The sequence below is a fragment of the Theropithecus gelada genome, chromosome 16 (assembly GCF_003255815.1).
Source record: "Theropithecus gelada isolate Dixy chromosome 16, Tgel_1.0, whole genome shotgun sequence".
NCBI classification, from domain to species: Eukaryota; Metazoa; Chordata; class Mammalia; order Primates; family Cercopithecidae; genus Theropithecus; species Theropithecus gelada.
Window position 1 is genome coordinate 62,824,489 of NC_037684.1, and position 22,937 is coordinate 62,847,425.

At 41.0% G+C, this 22,937-nt stretch overlaps 1 protein-coding gene across 3 annotated transcripts in view; it reads right to left on the reverse strand.

The window, feature by feature from the left end:
• Nucleotides 1-1,492: 1,492 nt before the first annotated feature.
• The window catches only part of KIAA0753 (KIAA0753 ortholog), a 65,629-nt gene continuing 44,184 nt past the window's right edge, over nucleotides 1,493-22,937 (reverse strand). For all 3 annotated transcript variants that reach the window (XM_025361748.1, XM_025361751.1, XM_025361750.1), the window contains 6 exons: nucleotides 21,971-22,054; nucleotides 18,897-19,082; nucleotides 17,717-17,798; nucleotides 13,728-13,848; nucleotides 12,998-13,222; nucleotides 1,493-3,070 (listed from right to left, as the gene is read on the reverse strand). In XM_025361748.1, coding sequence (XP_025217533.1) covers nucleotides 2,953-3,070; nucleotides 12,998-13,222; nucleotides 13,728-13,848; nucleotides 17,717-17,798; nucleotides 18,897-19,082; nucleotides 21,971-22,054 — 816 coding nt within the window. In that variant the 3' untranslated portion in view covers nucleotides 1,493-2,952. The remainder of the gene's footprint in view (nucleotides 3,071-12,997; nucleotides 13,223-13,727; nucleotides 13,849-17,716; nucleotides 17,799-18,896; nucleotides 19,083-21,970; nucleotides 22,055-22,937) is intronic.

Genomic DNA, 22,937 nt, shown 5'->3' on the forward strand with positions numbered 1-22,937 from the left:
TGAGCCCAGGGAAGAAGTGGAGAGAGGAAAGCCCTTTTCTCACCATCTCTCCTCCAAACCCCAGCACCAGCGGGCAGAGGGAGAAGGGATCACAGTGCTGAAATAGTAACAGAACATGAGAGGAAAGGGGCTCCCATGCACATCCTTCTGTCTTCTTCTCTAGTCCCTGGGCCGCCCCAGCCTAGTCCCCAGGAGCACTCTGGCCAAGGCTCACTCAAGGTCAGGAGCAGCCTGAGGTTGAGGCCCATCCCCTGCTCTAGGAGGAGGAAGCAAGTTCTTGCCATCTGAGCTGGAATTGCAATGGCAGCAGTACCTCTAAGTTGGAATTATAGTTCTCAATGGCATTCTATCTCAGGATCACAAAAGGACAACATAAATTTCTGTGACAGACTATATGTGACTATATGTGACAGACCCCCCTGTATAAAATCAATCAGTCTGCCCTTCACCTTTCACTAATTCATAAGAATTTACTGAGCACCAACTACAAGCTAGGCAGGGTCCCTGCCCTCAAGGAGCTAAACGGTCTAGAGGTAAGCACAGAAACAGACAGAAATCTCGTGTGGCCAAGCTGCGGCGGTGGAGTGCTCGGAGTGCATTTTCATGTCTCTGTACATTGGGGATGGCCTATGCCACACAAAAACACTGAACTCGTGTGTTTCTGCTTCTGAAAATGGTACACGAATAGTTCGGGAGAAAGCTGAAGGGAATTACAGAATGATGTACGGTCAGCCCTTGTTCATGAAGAACAAAAATTCTAGATGTCTGGGCTGGCTCCACGGCGATAAATGGGAACTTTTATATTCTAAGGATTTAGCTTCCATTTTCAAATAAAAATGTTTATTTCCTGCAGTATATTTTTGTGTCTTTGGAGAATGCTCTGGCTGCGGATGTTTGCGATGGGCTAGGGATATAAAGTCGACACCTGGACACTGGGGCTGGTTGAAGCCCCACCCATGAGTCAGAGAAGGGCAGATCCGCCTGGTGGGAGGAGCAGGAGAGAGAGTGGGAAGATCATGAAACAAGGCAAAGCCTGGGCTCGGTCTTTCAGGACATGGGCAGCAGCAGGAAGTGTGAGGAAAGGGACTGCTCCAAAGGACTGTGTCCAGCACACGTTGAGTGGGGATAGGGAAAGGCAGGAAGATAAGGAAAGGTGCTCAGGTGAACTCAAAGTTTGGTCAAATTATCTCCTCCTGTGCCTCGCTTTATTCATCTACATGATGGGAACAATGATGCTGTCCACCTCACAGAGATGAGGTGAGGATGAAGTAAGTTACTACATGGCGGGCCTGGAGAGCAATGCTCTAGCAGGTGCCCAATAAATGTTAGCTTTTATTGTCATTTGTTTTTTTTTCTCGGTGGGAAGGGGTGGCAAATAATCCACTATACTCATATCACATATAAAAGTATTCTCAATGGTTTCTGTAAATCACATTTCACTTTGCCTGTGGGAAAAAAGGGAGATGTAAATTATTTCAAATAGACAGGCACATACTTTAAAATATTGGGTTTATTTTTAAAAATCAGCACAGTACAAACTGCCACACAAATTACTTTATACTAGCAATGACAGGTGCTCCTATTAATTCAAGTGTACACATTTAACTCCCCAGTTGAAAGACCTTGTAATTTACCTTGAAGCTCTTTACATTCTGAAGTTATATAAAATTAAGCAGGAAAACATTAACATTAAATGAAAATCAATTTTGCACAAATAAGTGTGATCAAGCAGCTTAAATCACCTGAAATTCTCGTACTTCAGAGAAAAATCCCAGATGACAGCACTGGACGGGTTATAAAGAGTTCCCTTATTCCCTGGGGGCGTCTCGGGCATTCTTTCTGCACGTTTCCTTCACTGAGCCTCAGGCTAGGAACTGAGAGGAAGTCTTCCCAGGCAGTGGCCTGATTCTTATGCACATTCTGTTTCTTTTTCTGAATGCAGAGTGTCTGAAAACACAGGCTTTTCTCTTGGAAAACATGATCTGTAAGATGTTGGAGGACCAGGTCATGACGGTTCTTAAGTTTCTTCCTCTCTCTGGGGAGACGCAGGGGTCTCCGCGCCACCCGTCTGGGGAGACGCAGGGGTCTCCGCGCCACCCGTCTGTTCTCTACTCCCACTCAGAGTTCCTTTGTGGTATGAAATAGAGACACTTCTGACCTCATCGGAGACACGGCGAGCTCTGTACCTTCAGCCAGGCACAGAGACGGCCTGGGCCTCTCCTGATTCCTCAAACTTCCTCTGAATCCAGAGAAAGTTTTTTGTACCAGATTGTGTCAAACACAGCAATAAAATATGCTGAGGAACTAAAAATGTGAAAATCACCTAGGAATGGAACATTGAAGAAATGCGTGTTTATTATTGTGCACTGACAACCGGGGGTGGGGGGCTCCTGTTTGTAATAAGCTGCAGCAGAGCAGAGGTTTGGCAGCATAGCCAAACTGTGCTCTCCCTGAGTCTGTAGCCTAGTAGGGCCAGAGGTCCTGACAGGAAATCGCCAAAGATGCAAAACAGGGGCCCGGCGATGGGACCAGCTAGTAGCTGCACTTGTGTTGGCATCAATGCCACCAAGGGTTCAAAAGCCACCTGAATCCGAGTGTGAAATATACGTATCGATTATCTTTCAAAACATTTTCATCACCAAACTGAGCCAGAGGAATGAACATCATATTTCAATAGGAAAAGTACACATTCTGAAAATATTGCCATCATCAAGTCGTGTTTCCTGGGCACCGGTAAGTATAATACATTGCATCATACATTTCTAGAACCATTGCCATAACAAAAGAAAATGCAAAGTGAGGATGACCTCCCTGGCACTGCCTTCCTTTCCGTGGGCAGCACCTTCTGGGCCTGGATGCACAGCTGAGGATGAAAATTTCCTGTGGGCCAAAACAAAGGGTAGTGCCATCCCTTCTCCAGTGTGAGACAAAGGGCCTCGCCTCGGAGAGCCTTTATGTAGCAGCCTCTAAGAATTCTGAGGTGAACACAGCTTCTGCATAATCTTCACACATATCCTGAAGTTCAGCAGCCACGGCACCCAGAGCTTCATCTACCAGCTCTTCTGAAAAGCTGGAAGACAAACAACACAACCAAAGGTATGCACAAGGCCAGGCGCAGTGGCTCACGCCTGTTATCCCAGCACTTTGGGAGGCCAAGGCGGGTGGATCACCTGAGGTCAGGAGTTTGAGACCAGCCTGGCCAACATGGTGAAACCCTGTCTCTACTAAAAATACATACAATTAGCCAGGCGTGGTGGTGTGCACACCTGTAAACCCAGTTACTCAGGAGGCTGAGGCAGAAGAATCACTTGAACCTGGCAAGTGGAGGTTACAGTGAGCAGAGATCACGCCACTGCACTCCAGCCTGGACAACAGAGCAAGATTCCGTCTCAAAATATATAAAATAAAATAAAATACAGTAAAGGTATATACAGCCATGGATGGGAGTCATTCTTTTACTCAGCTGTGGAAATTAACAAGTCAATTCTGAAATCTAAATGGAAATTCAGAAGGCCAAGAACAGCCAAGATTTTTTTTTTTTTGAGACGGAGTCTCGCTCTGTCGCCCAGGCTGGAATGCAGTGGCGCGATGTCGGCTCACTGTGACCTCCGCCTCCCAGGTTCACGCCATTCTCCTGCCTCAGCCTCCCAGGTAGCTGGGACTACAGGCGCCCGCCACCACGCCCAGCTAATTTTTTGTATTTTTTTAGTAGAGACGGGGTTTCACCATGTTAGCCAGGATGGTCTCGATCTCCTGACCTCGTGATCTGCCCACCTCAGCCTCCCAAAGTGCTGGGATTACAGGCGTGAGCCACCGTGCCCGGCCAAGATACTTTTGAAGAAGAAAAACAAGGTAAGAGGCCCTGCTCTCCTAGACAGAAGGATGCGATGGTGCTTAGATCCCAAAATCCTGCTAGAGGGATGGGCCTAAAACATACACAGGATGGACTTCATCCTCAATGTGTTTGAAACCAGAGGTGACCAGAAACGAACCAGCTGCAACCTAGCCCCACCTCTAACAGCTGCCTGACTGGCCGACGGAGGAAAGGGGTGTGCCTTCTTGTAGGAGACAGGGCAGGACACTAGGGGACTCTGCACGGGTGCTCCTCTGTACACACACACACACACACACCCCCCTTTATTTTCTGAACGGTGCAGGCTTCGTATCTCCCAAGTAGCCCTACAAACAAGGACACTCTCTTAAATAACTATGGTACAATTATACCAATTATAAAATTAACATTGATACGAAACTATTATCTATTCTACAGGCCTATCTATCTACAGGCCTTATTCAAATTTTGCCAACCATTCAAATAATGTCCTTCGAAAGAAAATTTTTTCTAGTCCAAGATTCCAGTCCGGGATTCCATGTCGCATTTTGTTGTCATAGCTCTTCAGTCTACGGTAATCTGAAATAGTTCTTCAGTCTTTCTTTGCCTCTCATGACCTTAACATTTTTTAAAGAGTAAAGGCCTTTTTTTGGGGGAGGGGTGGGGGCGGGGAGAATGTCCCTCAATTTGGGTTTTTTCCTTAAGATCAGATTCAGGCCATACGTTTTTGAAAGGGATGCCCCGGAAGGACAGTGTGTCCTTTGAGTGCACCATGGTATCTATTTGATATCCATTAATGATGACAGTGAATTTTGCATTACTGAGTTATGGTGATGTCTGCCAGGTTTCTCCCTTGTAAAGTTACTGTTTTTCCCTTTGTAATTAATGGTATAGTGGAGGGAGATACTTTGAGACTACATAAACTCCTGTTTCTCATTAAACTCGCCTAAATCAATTACTACAGGGTTGCTAAACACGGATTTTCTACTTCCATCATTCCTTCTCCATTTAATAGCTGGCATTCTACTGTAGTGAAAGCTTTCCCTTCTCCTTTACTTATGTATTCATTCCTATCAGGTTGGCCTTAGAGTTTGGTCTTATTTTATTGTATAGTTTGTAATCCATTACTATTATTACTTATTTTGATGCTTGAAAATGTCCTGGATTTGGCCACTAGGCGCTCTTGTGAACTCCTGTGAACTCTTGACATGTCCCCATCCTTTGAGCACTTCCTTTCTAGCACAGTATGTCTGAGGCTTATCTTACATTTTTCCAGCCCCAGTCTTGTAATCAGCCATTCTTCCAAGAAGCCCGGGTACCTCTTCATGGAGAATGGTATTTAGAAACCAAGATGTGGGTACCAGGTGTGCTCATTGCTACTGGCACCTCTGCTTCTGGGCCTTCTCAGCAGACAAACTAAGAAACATCCTGTATCTATTTCTACATCTATAAAAAACCATATATTCATCCCAACCTTCCCCTAGAAACCTTGCTCCCATTATTCACAATGTACTTACTTATTGGACCAATCCTAAAATATAAAGTAGTTTTAGAACTGTTAACCCATGCCACTGTGTAAAAGAAACCTACAAACTAGAATCCAGTTATGTGTTTATAGTTCTTTTTGTCTTTAGCCAGAGGTATAGAGTCAATATACTGTGTTCAAAAGTTATTTAGGCTTCACTCCATTAGTGTGATTATATTATTTATTTGAAATACAGTTAGGTTCATGTTTCTGTTTGTATTCGACTTAAGGCCCCCTTCCCATCCCTGTTGATTAAAGGGGATGTATAAGAAACATTAACACAGTTTCAAAAGTCAGAGTTACACAAAAATGGTAAATGCAGATAAGTTTCACTCCCCATCTCCTATCCCTTCTACCCCATTCCCACCCAGTTGTTTTTGTTTTTTTTTTTTGCTAATCCAACAATCCTTTGTCTTTTAATTGGCATGTAAGGTCCTTTTGCCTTTAATGTTATTCTGATATATTTGAATTTATGCTTCTAAAATAATAGGTATTTTCTACATTTGGCTCTTTGTTCTCTCTTCTTTCTTGGTTTCCTTTAGATTTTGTCATTTTTAAACTACATTTGTTCTTCTCTACTGACTTGGACATTACACACACTTTTATGATTCTTTAAGTGGCCACCCTGGATTACAAGTATCTATGACTTGACGTCTAACATTAATTGACATTCTTACCCTTTTTCCCATACAATGCAAGAACCTCAGAATATGAAATTTATCCCCTTCCTTACATTCTTACATGCTATTGTTACTGTATATTTTAAATGTGTGAGTACACATACACACGCATCCATAAAACATCAGTATTGTTTCATACAGCCATATTCACTTTAACCCACCTATTTACCTATTTTTAAAATTCATGCCTTCCTATATTTCTGATCTTCCATCTGTGACTGTTTTCTTTCTGCCCCCAAAATACTCTTAATATTTCCTACAGTGAAGGTCTACTGGTAATTCAGCTTTGTTAGGAAACTCTTTTCTCACCTTGCCTCTTGATGTATCTTTCACTGGGCTTAGAACTCCAGACTGGTGGTTCTTTTCATTTGGAATTTTAAAAGATATGCCAGGTCTTCCAGTTTCCACTGTTTTTGCTTATCTTGATTTTTCTTCCTCCAGCTGATTTTAAGATTTTCTCTGTCTGAGATCTTTCAGTAATTATTATGTATGGATTTCTTTTTATTCTTCTTGTTTGGGGTTTTTGGAGCTTCTTAAATCTATGACTTGATGTCTTTTGCTACTCTGGGGAAGTGACGGCCATTATCTCTTGGGATGTTGTTTCTGACTCATTTTCTCTCTCTCCTGTCCTGAGATTCCAACAACATGTTAGACCTTCTTACCTCCTCTATGTCCCTTTCCCTCTCTTCTTCACTTTTCATCTTCTTTTGTGTGTCTCCGGGAATCACTCTGGATATTTTCTTCTGTCCTATGCTCCAAGTCTCTAATTTTTTCTTCTGTTGTGTCTAATTTGCTATTGAGCCCAACCAATGAATTCCTCATTTCAGAAACTTTATCTTTCATTCTAGAATGTCCATTTGGATTTTGTTTAGTTCCCAGTTCTATGCTGAAGTTCTAATTTGTGTCTTTTATTTCTGTGAATGCACTAGGCACAGTTATTTTAATGTCTGTGAATGCACTAGGCACAGTTATTTTAATGTCTGTGTCTGATAGCTCTAATATTTGTATCTGCTGTAGGTCTGTTCTTGTTATTGTCTTGTCTTTCTGTTGCCTGGTTATTTTTCACTATATACGCGTATTTGACAATCATAGAAATAACTTGATTCCTAAGATGATGTTATTTTCCTCCAGAGAAAATTCATGTTTTCTAATGTGTGGTACCTGTGGGGCAGTAACAATCTAGAATCACCTCAATCCCGTCTGAGATAATTTGGAGCTGAGTGGAGTCCCTGAGAAGGCCTATTTATATCCAGGTCACCTGTACTTCCAGAGTGCAATCTTTTGGGGGCCCAATTAAAAGTGAGGAAAGTTCACTAGGACAATTCCCCCACTTTGGCAACCCGTGAATTCCAACCTCTGTCCTCTGATTCCAGCCTCTGTCCTCTGTTCTGAAAAGGCTGTCAGAAGTGCTGCTCATCTCCCTCCAAACTGGCTATCCAGTGCTCAACAAAGGGCTAACCTCCCCAGGGCTCTGTCTTCTCCAGGACCCTGGCCCAGTTATTCTTCATTACCTAGTTAACTTCTTGATGCCTTCAAGAATATAGGTTTTATTTTTAATACAGCTTTTCTATTAAAAGTTATCCTCAGTGGGAGAGGTGGTCCAGATTACCAAGTGCGTCATCACTAGGAGCAGAAGTGATTACCTCGTTTTTATATTTGCTTCACTTTCTATATTCCTATCACTAATTTATACCTAAACTGCGAGAGAAATACAAGGGTACTTCCACTACATTCCAACACATTAGGTAAAGTATCTGTTTTTCTTCTTCCTTTTTTAATCTTCCCCGTTCTGCTTTTCCCCTTGTGGAACCATCCCTGCTGGAGTATTCTGTCCCACTACTCTAATCTGGATTAGTTCTTTCCTATGCTCACTGAAAAATCTTATCCGGGAAAGGCTTTTGCCATTCTTCTGGAAGTTCCACTGTAAAGTCTAAGTTTACTAAAACCCAAGTCTTCCTCTTTCTTAATGTACATCTTGCACTGGTAATTTAGATCTTCCAGTAGCATGGGAACTAAATTTTTAAACACTTTGCCCACCTGAAAATGTGTTTTTGGTTTTTTTAGAGATGTGGTCTCCCTCTGTCACTCAGGCTGGAGTGCAGTGGTGCCATCTTAGCTCACTGCAGCCTTGACCTCCTGGGCTCAAGCAATCCTCCCACCTCAGCCTCCTGAGTAACTGGGACTACAGGCATGTAGCATCATGCTCAGCTAATTTTTTATTTTTTGTAGAGATGAAGTTTCACTATGTTGCTTGGGCTGGTATCAAACTCCTGGGCTCAAGCAATCCTCCCGCCTAGCCTCTCAAAGTTCTGGGATTAGATGTGAGCCACCATACCCAGCCCTAAAAATGTTTCTGTTCTATCTGCCCTTATCTTTAATTGATAATTTATCTGAGCACATAATTCTAAGTTAAATTTTGGAAGTAGGCTCTAATATCTTCTAGCTTCTGGTGTTGCTACTAAAAACAATATGCCATTCTCATTTCTGATTATTTGAATGTGTACAGTTTTTACCCTCTGGAATCTTTTGCCATCTTTCTTTTCCTTATATTGAGATGCTCAAATTTCCTTTTCATAATGATGTGCCATGGTGTGTTCTGTTCTGTTGTATTCATTTATTCCTTCACTCACTCACAAGAGGACAACTGATGAACACTTTCAATCTAAAGACAGCCTTCTGGGAAATTTTCTTATAGCATTTCTGTGATAATTTCCCATTGCTCCTTTTTCCCTTTTCTCACATTCTGGAACTCCAGTGATTTAGATGTTGAATCTCCTAGAACAGGCTTCTAATTTTAAAAATATTTCTTCTCTACTACCTAGTTTCTTGTCTTTTTATTCTACCACTTGAAACATTTGAGTTTTTTCTTTGGATCCTTCTAGTGAGTTTACTTGAGCCATCATGTTTTTAATTTCTAAGAACTTTCTTTTCATTCCCTGAAAGTTCCTTTTTTATAGTATCCTGTTCTTGTTTCATGATATAACAGTTTCACTTAGCTCTCTGAGAATATTAATTCTAGCCTGTTTTTAATGTTTTATTCTTCTCACTGTATTGTCTGCTTTGCTTCCTCAGAGTGCTTATCTGTTATAATAGCCTACGTATCTTTTATCAAATGTCTGGTCATCTCAGCTGTCTGCTCATTTTCAAGAACAAGAATGTCAAGCAAGCGTCCTATTTCCTGGCTCACCTGTTGATACAGTTTGTATAATTTGTTCCCGCTCAAATCTTATGATGAACTGTAATCCCCAGTGCTGGAGGTGGGGCAAGGTGGGAAGTGTCTGGATCATGGGAGAAGATCCCTCATGGTTTGGTGCTGTCTTCATGATAGTGGGTTCTCATGAGACCTGGTCATTTAAAAGTGTATGGCATTCTCCCCCACCCCTTGCTTGCTCCTTCTTTTGCTATGTGATGTGCCTGTTCCCCACTTCGTCTTCTGCCATGACTGTACGTTTCCTGAGGTGTCCCGAGAAGCCAATCATATGCCAACACCATGCTTCCTGTAAAGCCTGCAGAACTGTGAGCTAATGAAACCTCTTTTCATTATAAATTACCCAGTCTCAGGTATTTACAGCAATGCAAGAATGGCCCAATACACCTTCATACATGCATTCACAAGCATCTGATGCTTCTAATTCCTGAGTCTCAACCAATGTTCTTTACAGAAAAACTTGGTTCTTGCCTTCCTCCTCATTAGGCACTTAGCTTTCTCTAGCCTGCTAAGTCAGTCACCATTTGTCTAACTACTTTATGGCTTCCAAATTCTTATTGGTATTTCTTGTTTGCTGTCATTGATGGTTTCATGTCTTTTATTCATTCTTGTAATGACATATAGTGGGATAGAGATATAGGAAGTAAAGAGAAATACATACATTCATTTGTCCTTTTCAACCAGAATTCACTTGATTGTTTTTCAAGCCAGGAATTCTTAAGAATTTGCTTTTAATAAAAGCACTGTCACCTTAAGCCTTTCTTTCCACATCACTCTTTTATTTGCATTCAGTTTATATCACCTGCTCATGCTAATCGCTGGAAGTGCTTTTCTTCAGGTATAATGAGGAATAAAGACATTAAAAGAAAGGAAAAAACTCAACTTTCTCCTTACCCAAGAGGCTTTAGATGAAGTCAACTGTCTTTGGATGCTTTTTAAAGATTTGATCAACATAACTCTCATCTTTGGAATATTCAAACCATAAACTAAAAAAGAAGAGATAGAGGCTCATGCCTGTAATCCCAGCACTTTGAGAGGCTGAGGTGGGTGGATCACCTGAGGTCAGGAGTTCGAGACCAGCATGGGCAACATGGTGAAACCTTGTCTTTACTAAAAACACAAAAATTAGCCAGATGTGGTAGCCAGCACCTGTAATCCTAGCTACTCGGGAGGCTGAGGCAGGAGAATTGCTTGAACCCAGAAGGTGGAGGTTGCAGTGAGCCAAGATTGTACCACTGCACTCCAGCCTGGGTGATAGAGTGAGACTCCATCTAAAATAAAATAAAATAAAATAAAATAATAAAAAAAGAAGAGATAAAAACCAAACAGAGCTAGACTGTTCACATGCACTGTCACTTGGGGTCAAAGAACAGCAGAGGAAAATACTGTAAAAATCCAGGCATATTTTAATAGCTCTGTCCTCTACATTTTAACCTGTTATTCCTTACAGGCTGAGAGATTTTCCCTACATTTACCTAACAACTGTGAACAAAATGTATCATTTGATCAGGTGGTAAGAACACACCAGGAACAGTCTATCTTCCTCGGCTTGCTTTTGCATTTCCCAATATCCCGGTTAGCCTAAGCAAGTCGGACAGGTTACAAGAAAATGAGTACATATGCTACAGGAGCATGTGTTAACAAAAGGAAGCAAGTCGAGTTTACTTCTTCTCTTCTCCCAGATAATCCTTAAGAATACATGTGAAGACAAATGTGTGTCTCTACCAGAACAAAGCATCTTATATACTTTGAAGGGTACTATGATATATACCAAAGAGAAGTCTCAGGACTTCAGGGTCAACCTGAGGGCTTAAACACAAGTGATTATCCCTGATCCCACCCAAAATCCCACTTAAATACAAGACAATAGATACACAGATACATACATCTACCAAAAGAGACACAAGTGGACGTGAAATGTCCAAGACTTTCAGAAGATAAAAGCACGCAGAAGAATCATAACTGATTTGGCAGCACAGAGGGAGCTGAAACCTAAGAGTCTGTAAGCGGGGGGGGGGGGGGGAGGGATGCCAGGCAAAAACAAGCCGGTTTGCCCTATAAAATATCATGAAGGCTCAGGAAGTGAGAGTGCTGAGAATCATGAAGGCAGAGTGCAGTATGGGGTAGAAAATGAGGAGACTGGCTGAAAATTTGCAGAACAAGCAGTTGGACTGACACACTCCACCCCTATTCTGGCAGCTAAGTGACAATCCCTTCTCCACCTCCACAAAAGAAGGAAGGTACATTCTTTGGAAAAAATAAACCAGTAATTTTAAATTCAGCCAAGTCATCAATCAAGTACAAAGGCAGACACTTTCACACTTGTAAGTTTCAAGAAATTTCCTCCAATACACAAAGCAGGATATGCTCCATCAAAATAAGAGAGTAAACCAAGAAAGCAGAAGACAAGGGCATCAGAAAACAGGGCATCTATTACAGGGAGATGTAACCGAACATGAGGGGTGATGAGGAAGGGAAGCCCCAGGATGAAAGCCATCCAGTAGATCTGGAGAGCAGCCGCCCGGACTCGGGTAGGAGGAAAAGGGGTCTCAGGAGAAAAAGTAAGGGTGGGGCCGAGTCACAGAGATTAACTGATACTTTTGATCCAGACAAAAATTATATTATTGAGAGGTTGGCTACTGTGTAGGTAGAGTTAACAAACATATAAAATAACTAGCAAATAAAAAGAAATGTAATCATAGTATACTACTATTCTACTATATGAATGTAATCATAGTATACTACTTAGCTCAGTGATGAAAAATATCTTGCATGTTTGTAACAAGGTGATAACTTGTGAAGAATTTAAATGTGGGCCCTATTTAAAAAGAATAGATTTACACATATCTTTTAATTAAGTATTTGTACATAAAAAAAGGGCTACCCATTCTTCAAAATTTAGTAGCTACAGGATCTTGTTTTGTGACTCCACAAAACTACGTTACCCACATAATGAAAGAAGGAGAAGGGTTAAAGAAAATATTGCAAAATCAGAGGCCTGCTACTGATAAAAGCAAATTTGTCCCCACCAAGAAGATTCCACAGTCATGGCTGTTTCCTGCCCAGGAATATTTTGTGTTCTCTGATGGGACAACATTAGTATTAACAGCAACAGGAAATCAGCTCTGACTCCTGAGTATTGTACTTCTATTGCTGGGGGCTGAATGTCCGTGTTTCCTCCACATTCGTATGTTGAAGCCCTAACCCCCAATGTGGTAGTATCTGTGGTGGGGCCTTTGGGAGATAATTAGGTTTAGATGAGGTCATGAGGGTGGAGGTCCCTCAATGGGATCAGTGCCCTTCTGAGAAGAAGAGACCAGAGTTCCCTTTCTCTGTCACGTGAGGACACGGCAAGAAGACGGCCATCTACAAGCCAGGAAGAGGACCCTCAACAGACACTCGATCTGCCAGCACCTTGATTTTAGACACCCTAGCCTCCAGGACTGTGAGAAATACGTTCTTGTTTAAGTCACGCAGTCGATGGTATTCTGTGATGACAGCCCGGGCTGACTGGGACCCTCTGCCTAGGAAAAGGAAGCTGCAGAGCACCCCTGTGGGTGGCACCACCCATGCTGTTTTACGGTTCCCTGTGTCTGAAAATAGAAAGCCTGTCTCCCAGCCCAAGAACAACCACTGCAACTCCAGGGCCCCAAAGCATGGAATAAGACCTTGGCTAATCCTTTCTCCAGCCTTTTCTAAGTCAACAATTTCGCACTTGGTTCCTAAACAGAAGACCGTAACATTTCACTGACCTCTCAGCTATCAGCCACGGGTTGAAGGAGCCTACAGCCTCATGAGATACGATCCGAAGGTACTGCTCAAAACGACTGCAGTAGTCGCCGATGCTGTGCCGCATACCAGGTGGGACAAAGAGGGGAGCTCGGCCTTCTTTCTGTTGAGAATCTTCTGCAAGGGAGAGAAGGGGGGCCTCTCTTTTCTCTGATCCCTCCTCTGTTCCCACACTTTCATCCAGGGAACTGAGAACAAATAAAAGTGATGAAAGCATTCAAGATCATCTGTAAGCAAGGCTAAACTGTTAATTTACCCTCATGGTTTGATAGCCAAAGGCTCATCTTGATTTCTCTTTCTCACAATGAACAACACTCAACATCCTAACACCATATATTGCTCCCCCTTTGCAATGAACCAACCCTCAACACAGTGGGAATACCCGTCCCTTTGACAACAGCATTCTTAAAGCAAATCGTGCAGTGAATATCGCTACAACCTACATGTACTGATGTGATGCTTTCCACATTAAAAAACAGCTAAATGTTACTGAACATGGAAAGGCTCCTCAAGATGCAACACATTCAATGCCCATCTTGTAAACATGCTATTTACTCAGCCACCCTGGACTTTGGCAAGATCTTGCTCAAAGGAAGAATTTCTCTCTGTCTTATGGGAACTGCAGGAATTCAAAATCTAGTAACATCAAAGGTGACCAACCAGAATGAAATTAAAAGTGTCTCTGCCACTTACTTGCCATTACAGGGCCTTTCTAACATGATGTTCACGGCTGGATCCTTGCGCTCCACTGTCTTCGTGATTCTGATTAGATGAGGAGACGGGGGCTTTTCACTTACTGCTGAGATTTTTTGGTCTAGAAAAGGAGGGTCATAAAATCACTGCATATAAAGAACAGCTGGTGTCCACTTTAGAGCCGTCCTAGTGGCCAAGAACCTGAGAGCAAGTTACATGGACATCTCTTAGGCACGATGGGGTTGGCTAGCAGGGCCATGGGAAAACGCCCATTTTAAATGCAGAGGTGAATTTCTATGTTACAAAGAAACCAATGCGGAATCAGTGTTAAGAAATAATGAACTTGCTCTGAGGAAGGTTTCTTAAGGAGGTCTATGAAAAGCCCCAGGCCACATGGCTTCCATTAGGACCCAGCCACCCACTACTCAAGGCGTCTTAAGCAATTGGGTTTTTTAACCTTTAAATGCTTTGATTACTGAAGAAGAAAAAAAAAAACCACTCACACCTGAACACTTAATTAGTGGATTTAATTTGTCTCTGGGCAATGCTGAAAAAATCTGCATGATGATAGTCAAAACATTAATTTATTAACTCTAACTTGCAGGCTTGACAGCTCTTCTGAGTTTCAGATTATTTATAATTTTAAACGTATTTCAAGTGTAGGAAGAAAATTTGTCCTTCTCTGAAGTAGGGAGCATCTATATGTCAAGCGACTTGGGTCACATTTACATGCCTATGATTTCTTGCTGTCAGACAGAAGTATGACATAAGTCAGCTTTTGTAAAACTATTACTGAGAGTGCGATCCAATTTTCAATTGTTCTCAGAGGGGATAAGAGACATAGATACTGCAAAACGCAAAGATCACTTTAAATTGGGTTTTGTGATGAAGTTAAACAAACAGAACAACCAGAAACGAGACTTACAACAATTCCATGATTCCAGAATGTGTCCAAAACCTCATTTCAGTTCTTAGTGTCCTAGAGAGCTCCTTTTAAATGCATACCTAGACTCTGGGCAGAGTCACAGATAGTGACTAATAATTTAAATCATCCTTGAAAACAGAGAACACTAAGTTCTCTGTAAGACTGTCTTCTACATGATGCAACCTAACTTTGTGGCCAGTGGCCAAACCATCAGGGAAACGAATTGCCCTCCAACACTTTCCTTTCCTCTGCTTCCACACAAAAAGACGCTAAAATGCCCAGGGCTGACTCAACAATGATGAAAAGGACCCTTGCCGGGCCAGTCCCGTTCTAGGCACGGTGAGGAACACACAATGACAACCTCTCTGCTTTCAAAGAATCTGTGGCTCAGTTGAGAGAGAACAGACACCTTCACAAATACCTTGAATACATAGTAGGGCATGCCAGAAAGTGCTATGGGCGTTCACGGGCCAGGAAGGGAGCTAAGTTCCAGTGCAGAGATGCCAGGGAAAGCACAGGCCGAGCAGGATCACTGAGCCTGGCCTTGAAGAATGGCTTGACTATTATATGAGGATGAAAATGGAGGCTGGAGGAGGATTGAGGGGAAGAGAGAACAACAGGAGTAAAGCACAGAGCACTTGAAAATAGAGAGCACACAAAAGGCAACACATTTGTTTAGATGGCTCATCTTTTGGTCAGAATTTGAGAGGGAGAGTACTTTTTCTAACACAATACCTCAAAGTCCTATTTTACATGATGACATGTGACACAGGCTGCTGTGGTAAACCTTCCATCCCCCATTTCCTTTTGTCTTCATGAGGGAGTACTCAGGGCGCTTACATTCCTTAGAGGTAATGTTTAACCGCACTTTACTCTCCTCTTCTTGAGTAAGGCAGTAACTGATAAGCACAAGTCAAACAGAATTTGAGTAACATTTCCCAGCCAAAGTGGTGACAGTAACCTAGCCATTGCAGCCCAAATACAAATGTATACATTTTGAAAAGTGGAGGAGAAAAGCAAAAGTCTTTTCAGTAAATGGAACTAGAACACATGGACATCCATTAGGAAAAACCAAAATGAACCCCAACCTCTACCTCAAATCATAGGCAAACTTTTATGCAAGATCAATCATAGACCTACACATAAAACTAAAACCATAAAGCCTCTAGAAGAAAACAAGAGACTCTGTTCTCTACTTAGGAGTAGATAAAGGTTTCTTAGGTCATAGAAAGCAAAAATCACTCAAGAAAGAATTGATAAGTTAGACTTCATCAAAATTAAAAATGTCTGTTCATAATGAAACATTTTGGAAATAAGCAGCTGAGCCCATTTTTTTTCCATGGGAAAAAAATTGTTTTGTAAAACCACTATCTAAGTAGACTGGTGGCTGCCAGGGTGGGAGAAAGAAGAACAGGGAGTGATGAAAATGTTCTAGAATTAGTTGCACAACTATGCAAATATACTAAAAATGAAAGAATTGTACAGTTTAAAAAGGTGAGATTTAAGTATGTAAATTATCTCCTTAAAATTATTTTAGAGAAACAACAAAACAAACAAAAACATGTATCTGGAAAAGAACTTGTACCCAGAATACATAAAGAAGTTCTATGACTCAAAAAGACAAGCAACCCCAAAAAAAAACTGACAAAAGATTCTGGACGCTTCACAAGGGAAGATATACAAATGCCTAATAATCACCTGAAAAGGGGCCAGGTGAGAGGGCTCACGCCTGTAATCCCAGCACTTTGAGAGGCTGGGCACGGTGGCTTACCACTTGGAATCCCAGCACTTTGGGAGGCCGAGGTAGGTGGGTCACCTGAAGGCAACATGGCAAAACCCTGTCTCTACTGACGACAAAAAAATTAGCTGGGCGTGGTGGCACACACCTGTAGTCCCAGCTACTTGGGAGGCTGATGCAACAAGAATCGCTTGAACTCAGGAGGTGGAGGTTGTGGTGAGCCGAGATTGTACCACTGCACTCCAGCCTGGGGAACAGAGTGAAACTGTGTCTCAAAAAAAAAAAAAAAAATCACTTGAAAAGGTTCTAAATATCATTATTCACCTTCACCAGGATGGTTACCACGAAAAAGACTGATGACACCAAATGTTGGCAAGGATGTGGGAAACTGGAACAAGGCTGCTTTGGTAAAGATTTGTCAATTTTTTATAAAGTTAAACACAAACTAATTTTATGATCTGGCAAGTTTGTTATTAGGTATTTATCCAAGAGAAAAACTTAAGATATACACACAAATTATACACATGGATACATTCATAGCAGATTTATTCCTAATAGCCCAAAATTTAGGAGCTGAAAGAAACAAGGAATAGATCCTTCCCTGGAGGCTCCAGAATGAACTTGCCAACACCCTCATTTCAATGCCCCCAGAACTATAGGAGAATCAATTTGTGCTTTAAGCCACCAAATATGTAGCTTAAACTTGTTACAAACTTAAATTTGTTAATAACAGCAACAGGAAATAAACAACACAGATTTAATATATTTATGACATAAATATATTTATAAAACACTATGGTGACTGAAAGAAGTCTAGGCAAAAGGGTACACGTCGAATGACTGCATTTATATGAAACTCTAGACAATCAAAGCTAACTCAGAAAGCACAGTGGTTGCCTACGTGGCAGGGCATGAGGGAACTTTCTGAGGTGATATGTTCCGTATCTTGATAGGGGTTTGCATAACAGATATGTTATCCAGTTGTCAAAAACCACCAAATAGCACAGTTAGGATCTGTGCATTTTATCATCTGTAAATTTTATCTTGAAAAAAGAGCCATAAGTAAATATTAAACTCTAGTTGATAATAAGCACACTTTAGGGGTAAAGTGTGCTACTATCTGCAACTTTGAAATGCAAAGATAAGATGAACTGATGGATGGATAGAGGGATAAACAGATATGTGACAAAGCAAAGAGAGTGAAATGCTAATTGTAGAATCTAGAAGGTGAGTATATGAGTGTTTACTTTACAAGTTTTTCAATTTTCTGTATGTTTGAAATTTTTCAGAATAAAATGTTAGGGGAAACATGGGGGAAACACTCACCATTGTTTTCTTCCTGCATCCAGAGACGAGGATCAGCATAAGTGATTTTATTATATCTTTGACGAACGGACTCCTGGTATTTCTTTAAAAAAAAGAAAAAAGTTTAATTTATGAGAAAAAATGAGTTTCATTACAAACCAGAACTGGTAAAGATGTAAAAGTTCAGCAGAAACAACTGATACGGACGTATTGCCAGACATGGGCATCTGTCAGGCTAGGAAGTAATTAGCTCATGAGACAAAGTCTAAAATAAAATGAAGCGATTAGCATAAAGGCAGTCTAGCCAGCACTGGCCACTAGAAGCTGCTGCTTCTAGTGTTCTGTAAGTGCCCTGTCCAATACAGTAGCCACTAACTACTGACTCCTTACAGTGTGTTTAATTTTCATTAATTTGCACTTTAATAAGTGCCTGTGGCTAGTGGCTACTGTTTTGAGCACCCCAGGCCTAGACAACTATTGCCAAGGGGAGATTTCAAGACTGGGGTAAACTGCATTCTTGAAACTTTCAAATCCCCCCAAGAAAAATTGTTTTTCCTCTAATGTTTCTATTTAGCAGCAAAGCAGAAATTAGATTTAATCATGGTGCAATGAAAAAGAAAATGCTGAATTGAGAGTCAGGAGACCTGGATTCTCGTTCTGGCTCTGCCAGGATTTTTTTGTGACCTTGGCCATGTCACTTACTTCCTTATTGTACCTCATTTTCCTGCACTGAATAATCCAGGGGTTAGAGTGGGTGAAGCAGTATCACAGAAACTGAAGAAGATAAAATTATCTGTGATCTGACAGGATCACACTACAGCTGGGAAGAGGAGGCAACTGAAGAGTACGTACAAGCTGACAGATGCAAAAGTCTATGATTCCATTTGTGGGCCCGGGCCCTGGTCTCAGAGTTTCTGGAATGACACATCAGTGGTATCAGGGGGATAATAACAATGGTCGCTTACTGGATTGCATGGCAAGCAGTGTGCTGAATCCTCTATGCCTCTTTTTATCCTTAAAACTCCCTACTTATCAGAGGGGTTGACATACCAAGGCCATACAGTTAGTTGGCAATAGAGCAGGGATTTAAAACCGGGACTGTGTGACTCTGACAGATGAAGCTGCAGAGGCATGAGGAGAAACTGCACTCGGCAGAAGCCAATCCCTAGCGGCGGACCAGACCCGGGGCCCCAGACCTTACTTCCATCTCTTCCATTCTGCGCATCATGATCTCTAGATCTGGGCTATCCTTGCTGTCCTCAACGGTGGCTAAGGTTTCAGACCCCAAGATCTTAGCATGAGTCACAGCCCAGAGCTCATGGGCAGAATCTTCCAAAAAATCATCAAGCCGACGAATGTTGTTGGATTCAAAATCAACAGCGGCAACCTACAAGATGGGGTGGGGTGGGGTGGGGAGGAGAGGCGTGGGGTGGATTAGGGGTGGGAAGGCAATATAATGCAAACAGAAAAACATGAAAATTATTGTTAATCGTAATAAACCAACAGCACACAGATCCAAATGGCAGAGTTTCTACGGTAAAACAAGATTCTCCTAAGTCAGTAAGTATCAAAAGCAATAACATCAGAACGATTTTTATCACAGTCATTTAAATGATAGCATTAACCAAGTAATACCACGATTGTTCATGTAAATTATCATTATCATCTGTTTTTCCAGTTGGTAGAACAAATATCTTCTTTTTGCTACATTCAGGAGAATGTCCAATATTTTACACATCACACATTCCAGAGGATGTAACGATTTTCTTTTGGTGCAGTGCTTCTGTGAAAACGTCTGTTCATATGACATCACAAAGTTCAGGATTCTTTGTCTTTGAAACTCCGTACCTATCGTCTGGGAGAGCTATGCCAGCCTTTCTTGACCTGCTATGTTGTACATTCAAAAAGCACTTTCCAGTTTCCAAAGCAATTTTACATGCTCTGTATTTCTCTTGATTTGAATACATGTTTATAATCTGCCCTGAAAGAGGCTTTTGTAAAGAATGTTTGCTGGGGGAATTAATTATATCAGGCAATGGGATGAAATATTTCTAGAATTAAATTCTGGTTCTGCCCACTCATAAGCCTGCAACTTTGGGCAAGTTTACTCGACCTCTCCGGGCCTCAATCCTCTCATGTATAATATGGAAATAATCTTGTATTTCAGAGCTGTAGGGATTTCATAAGAGCTTGCATGTTGAGACACTTAGCATAGTGCTGGGCATGAAATAAGACACTCAATGAATGGTTACAGCTACAGTAATTTAAGAAACCTTTAATGATTCACAGAAGAAAATGTTAATGGCCAATAAAGATATGAAAAAATGTCCAACCTTCATCAAAGTTAAAGAAATAAAAATCAAACTCAATAACCAATATAATAAAATTACAAAAAAATCAAAGACAACCGATAATGCTTGCATGTGTATCTTTTCCATCTATAAAGAATGGACCACCAAAAATACTATGTCCCATCAAAAAAGATAAGGAAGGTCTCAATGCAATGATACAAAAAGAGCACAAAAATATATTATAAATAAAGAAGCAGAATACAGAACAGCAATCGGCACCTGCTTGTGGGGAGGTGTAACTTTTCATATACTTCTTCTGAATTATTTAAAATTTTGGCCATATGCATGTATAACTTTTAATTCTAACATAACTCATACATTTTGGAAAAATATATATTTCATGTGCAAGTTTAGTTAATGACAATAGTAGCAGCAATAGACAGATATGTTACAATGGTACCTTTACAAGAGCTTTTTCCGGATATGAGAGAAAATCTTGCCTATAAGTAAATCTACAGAGAGTTGTATTTTACTTGCAAATGTCTCCTCCATTTTAAAGATGAGAACACAGAGAATTTGTGTTCAAGGTCTCCCAGCTCTTTTGTAAGTTAACATAGTAAAAACAGTTTTCTCCTTCACCATGCCAACTTTGATGAGTTTGTTTGCTTTTGTTTGTTTTCATTCAATTTGTAAACACTGACTCTTGATGGTGCTGCCTGGAATACTCTGCAGTGAAGCTGCTATTTAACAGCCCAGCATTCTAAATACTAGAGAGTTACTTTTCTGTTTCAATAAATTGTGTTAAACATCATGTAATGCCTACAAAATAATTCTAATATACAAGGCTGATCTCTCCTAGTATACTCGAACATGTCTATTTCACTGCCAGCATTCATAATCACTTCATTTTCCTTTCATATTAAAGTGCAGTATGGAGTGGCCTCTCTGGGTTAAATGTTAGCCTCACTATTCCTCTAGAAAAAAAATATATATCATTTAGTGGCCAAGCTGCATAAAACACCAAGCCATAACACAGTTGAATTTGTAATGGCCAAATGTTGACTTTTAGCTTTCAGTCTTAGAAGCCTCACCTCACATCAGATTATGTCATAAAACCTTGGAACGATAAAGTCATAATCACAGAGATTATGAAAATATGTTACAGCTGAAATATTGCTTAATAATCAGAATAGGGACACATTCTTGAAATCTACCTTCTTCCTGTCCCTAAGGTCACTGGGCCAATGGAGCTTCATTCCAATTTCCTTCTGCTCTGAAACCTAAGAAGGAAGTTGGAATGAAGCTTCCTTTCCTTGCTCTGGGCAATTAAAGCAATAAATATCTTTCTAAACTCCACAAAGATTAAATGGATGTAACCTGCACCTTCTGCTCTGCAGCTCTAAGTCTAGGCAAGGCAGAAACATTTCTACAAATATTAAAAACAGGTCCTCCAGAGGAAGAGTACAGAGTGGACAACAAGAAAATGTGTTTTTATTTTTCTCAAATGTTTTCATTTTTTTCCTGGGCCACCTTTTTCTCTCTACTAGGCCAGATACTGGTCACATATTAGGCACTCAAAACATGCTTGCCTAACAATAAATATTAGGCCCCAAGTATAAAGAAAATTAGGACAGTAATGAGTGAAACTAGGCTGAACGAAAGGAAATGAGGGCAGCCATTCTTCTGCCGCAGGCCATCAACATTCAGGGCCACACAGGGCACCGACACTCTGTGATCCAGAGGGACAGAGCCACTAACACAAACCTGTGGCTCTAAGATTTCTGTGCCCTGTTTGCAAGGCTGACCTTAGTCTAAATACTAAAAATACACTGGAAGAATTAACATGCCAAATGTGAAAAATAATATTCATACTTCTCGAGCAGGATAATCGAGTGTTTGCAAAGTAATCTGTATTTCATTTCCATTACAACTAAAGACATTATCAAGCAATAATACCAGAATGCCAGCACCACACAACGCATACCTCCTGTGCAGGCTGGGCTGTCGCTGTGTTTACTGACGAGCCATCCTTCAAATGAGTATGTGCTTCTGTAGCAGAATTGACTCTCTATTAAAACAGACAAATACATTCATGGAGTATAAAAACTTACAGCTCCTATTAGTACAAATGAATTCTATTACCAGAATAACTTGTGTGGAACGATTCATCAGCTTTAGCTACATTAGACTTTTTGCAGCAATTCCAAGCACTTTGTCTTCATGGAAACAAATGCCACATGTTGATCTTGGCTTTCCAGCCTTTTCCTTCCCTCAACTCTGTAAACACTGTCAGAATAGCTGCATGCTTTATGCAAGTCATTCAACTTCCCTGTTCCACAGCTTCCTCAATGATCAAATGAGGAAGTTGAACTACTTGATTTCTTTTTTTTTTTTTTCAGCTAGTCTACAGCTCAAGACTACTTGATTTCTAAGAGTCTTCCTAGTTCTATGCTACTGAGATTTCCATGGACTCTAATACAAACTCAACATTTCTCTAAGAATAGAGAAGTTCAGTGGCCTGTTTAGGGATCCCGAATGTCATTCATCCCATTTAAATTTACAATATTCTTCTGTGGCCTCATCTAGTCATACACACAAGTTTGTTTCTATTTACAGGGTGGATCTACAGGGTCTGGCTATAGAATTGAGCTTACTGCTTATGGGAGGATGGCACAACCTCTTGGTGATACCATCTATAATTTCATCCTCAAGAAAGTACTGGATTGTGCACAGAAGCTGTCCTAACATCTCTCTCCTTTGGAAAAATAGAGCCCATCACTCCAAACCACTGAGGTGAAAAAACACAGTATTCGAGTGAAAGCTGCTATTGGAACACTGACTTCACCAACAGATCTATTTCATTCGGAACAGGGATTACAATCCCAACTTGTTTCCCAAACTAAAATCTCAACTTTCTCAAAAGGAGGACTTTCCCCCTGTCCCTTTATCTC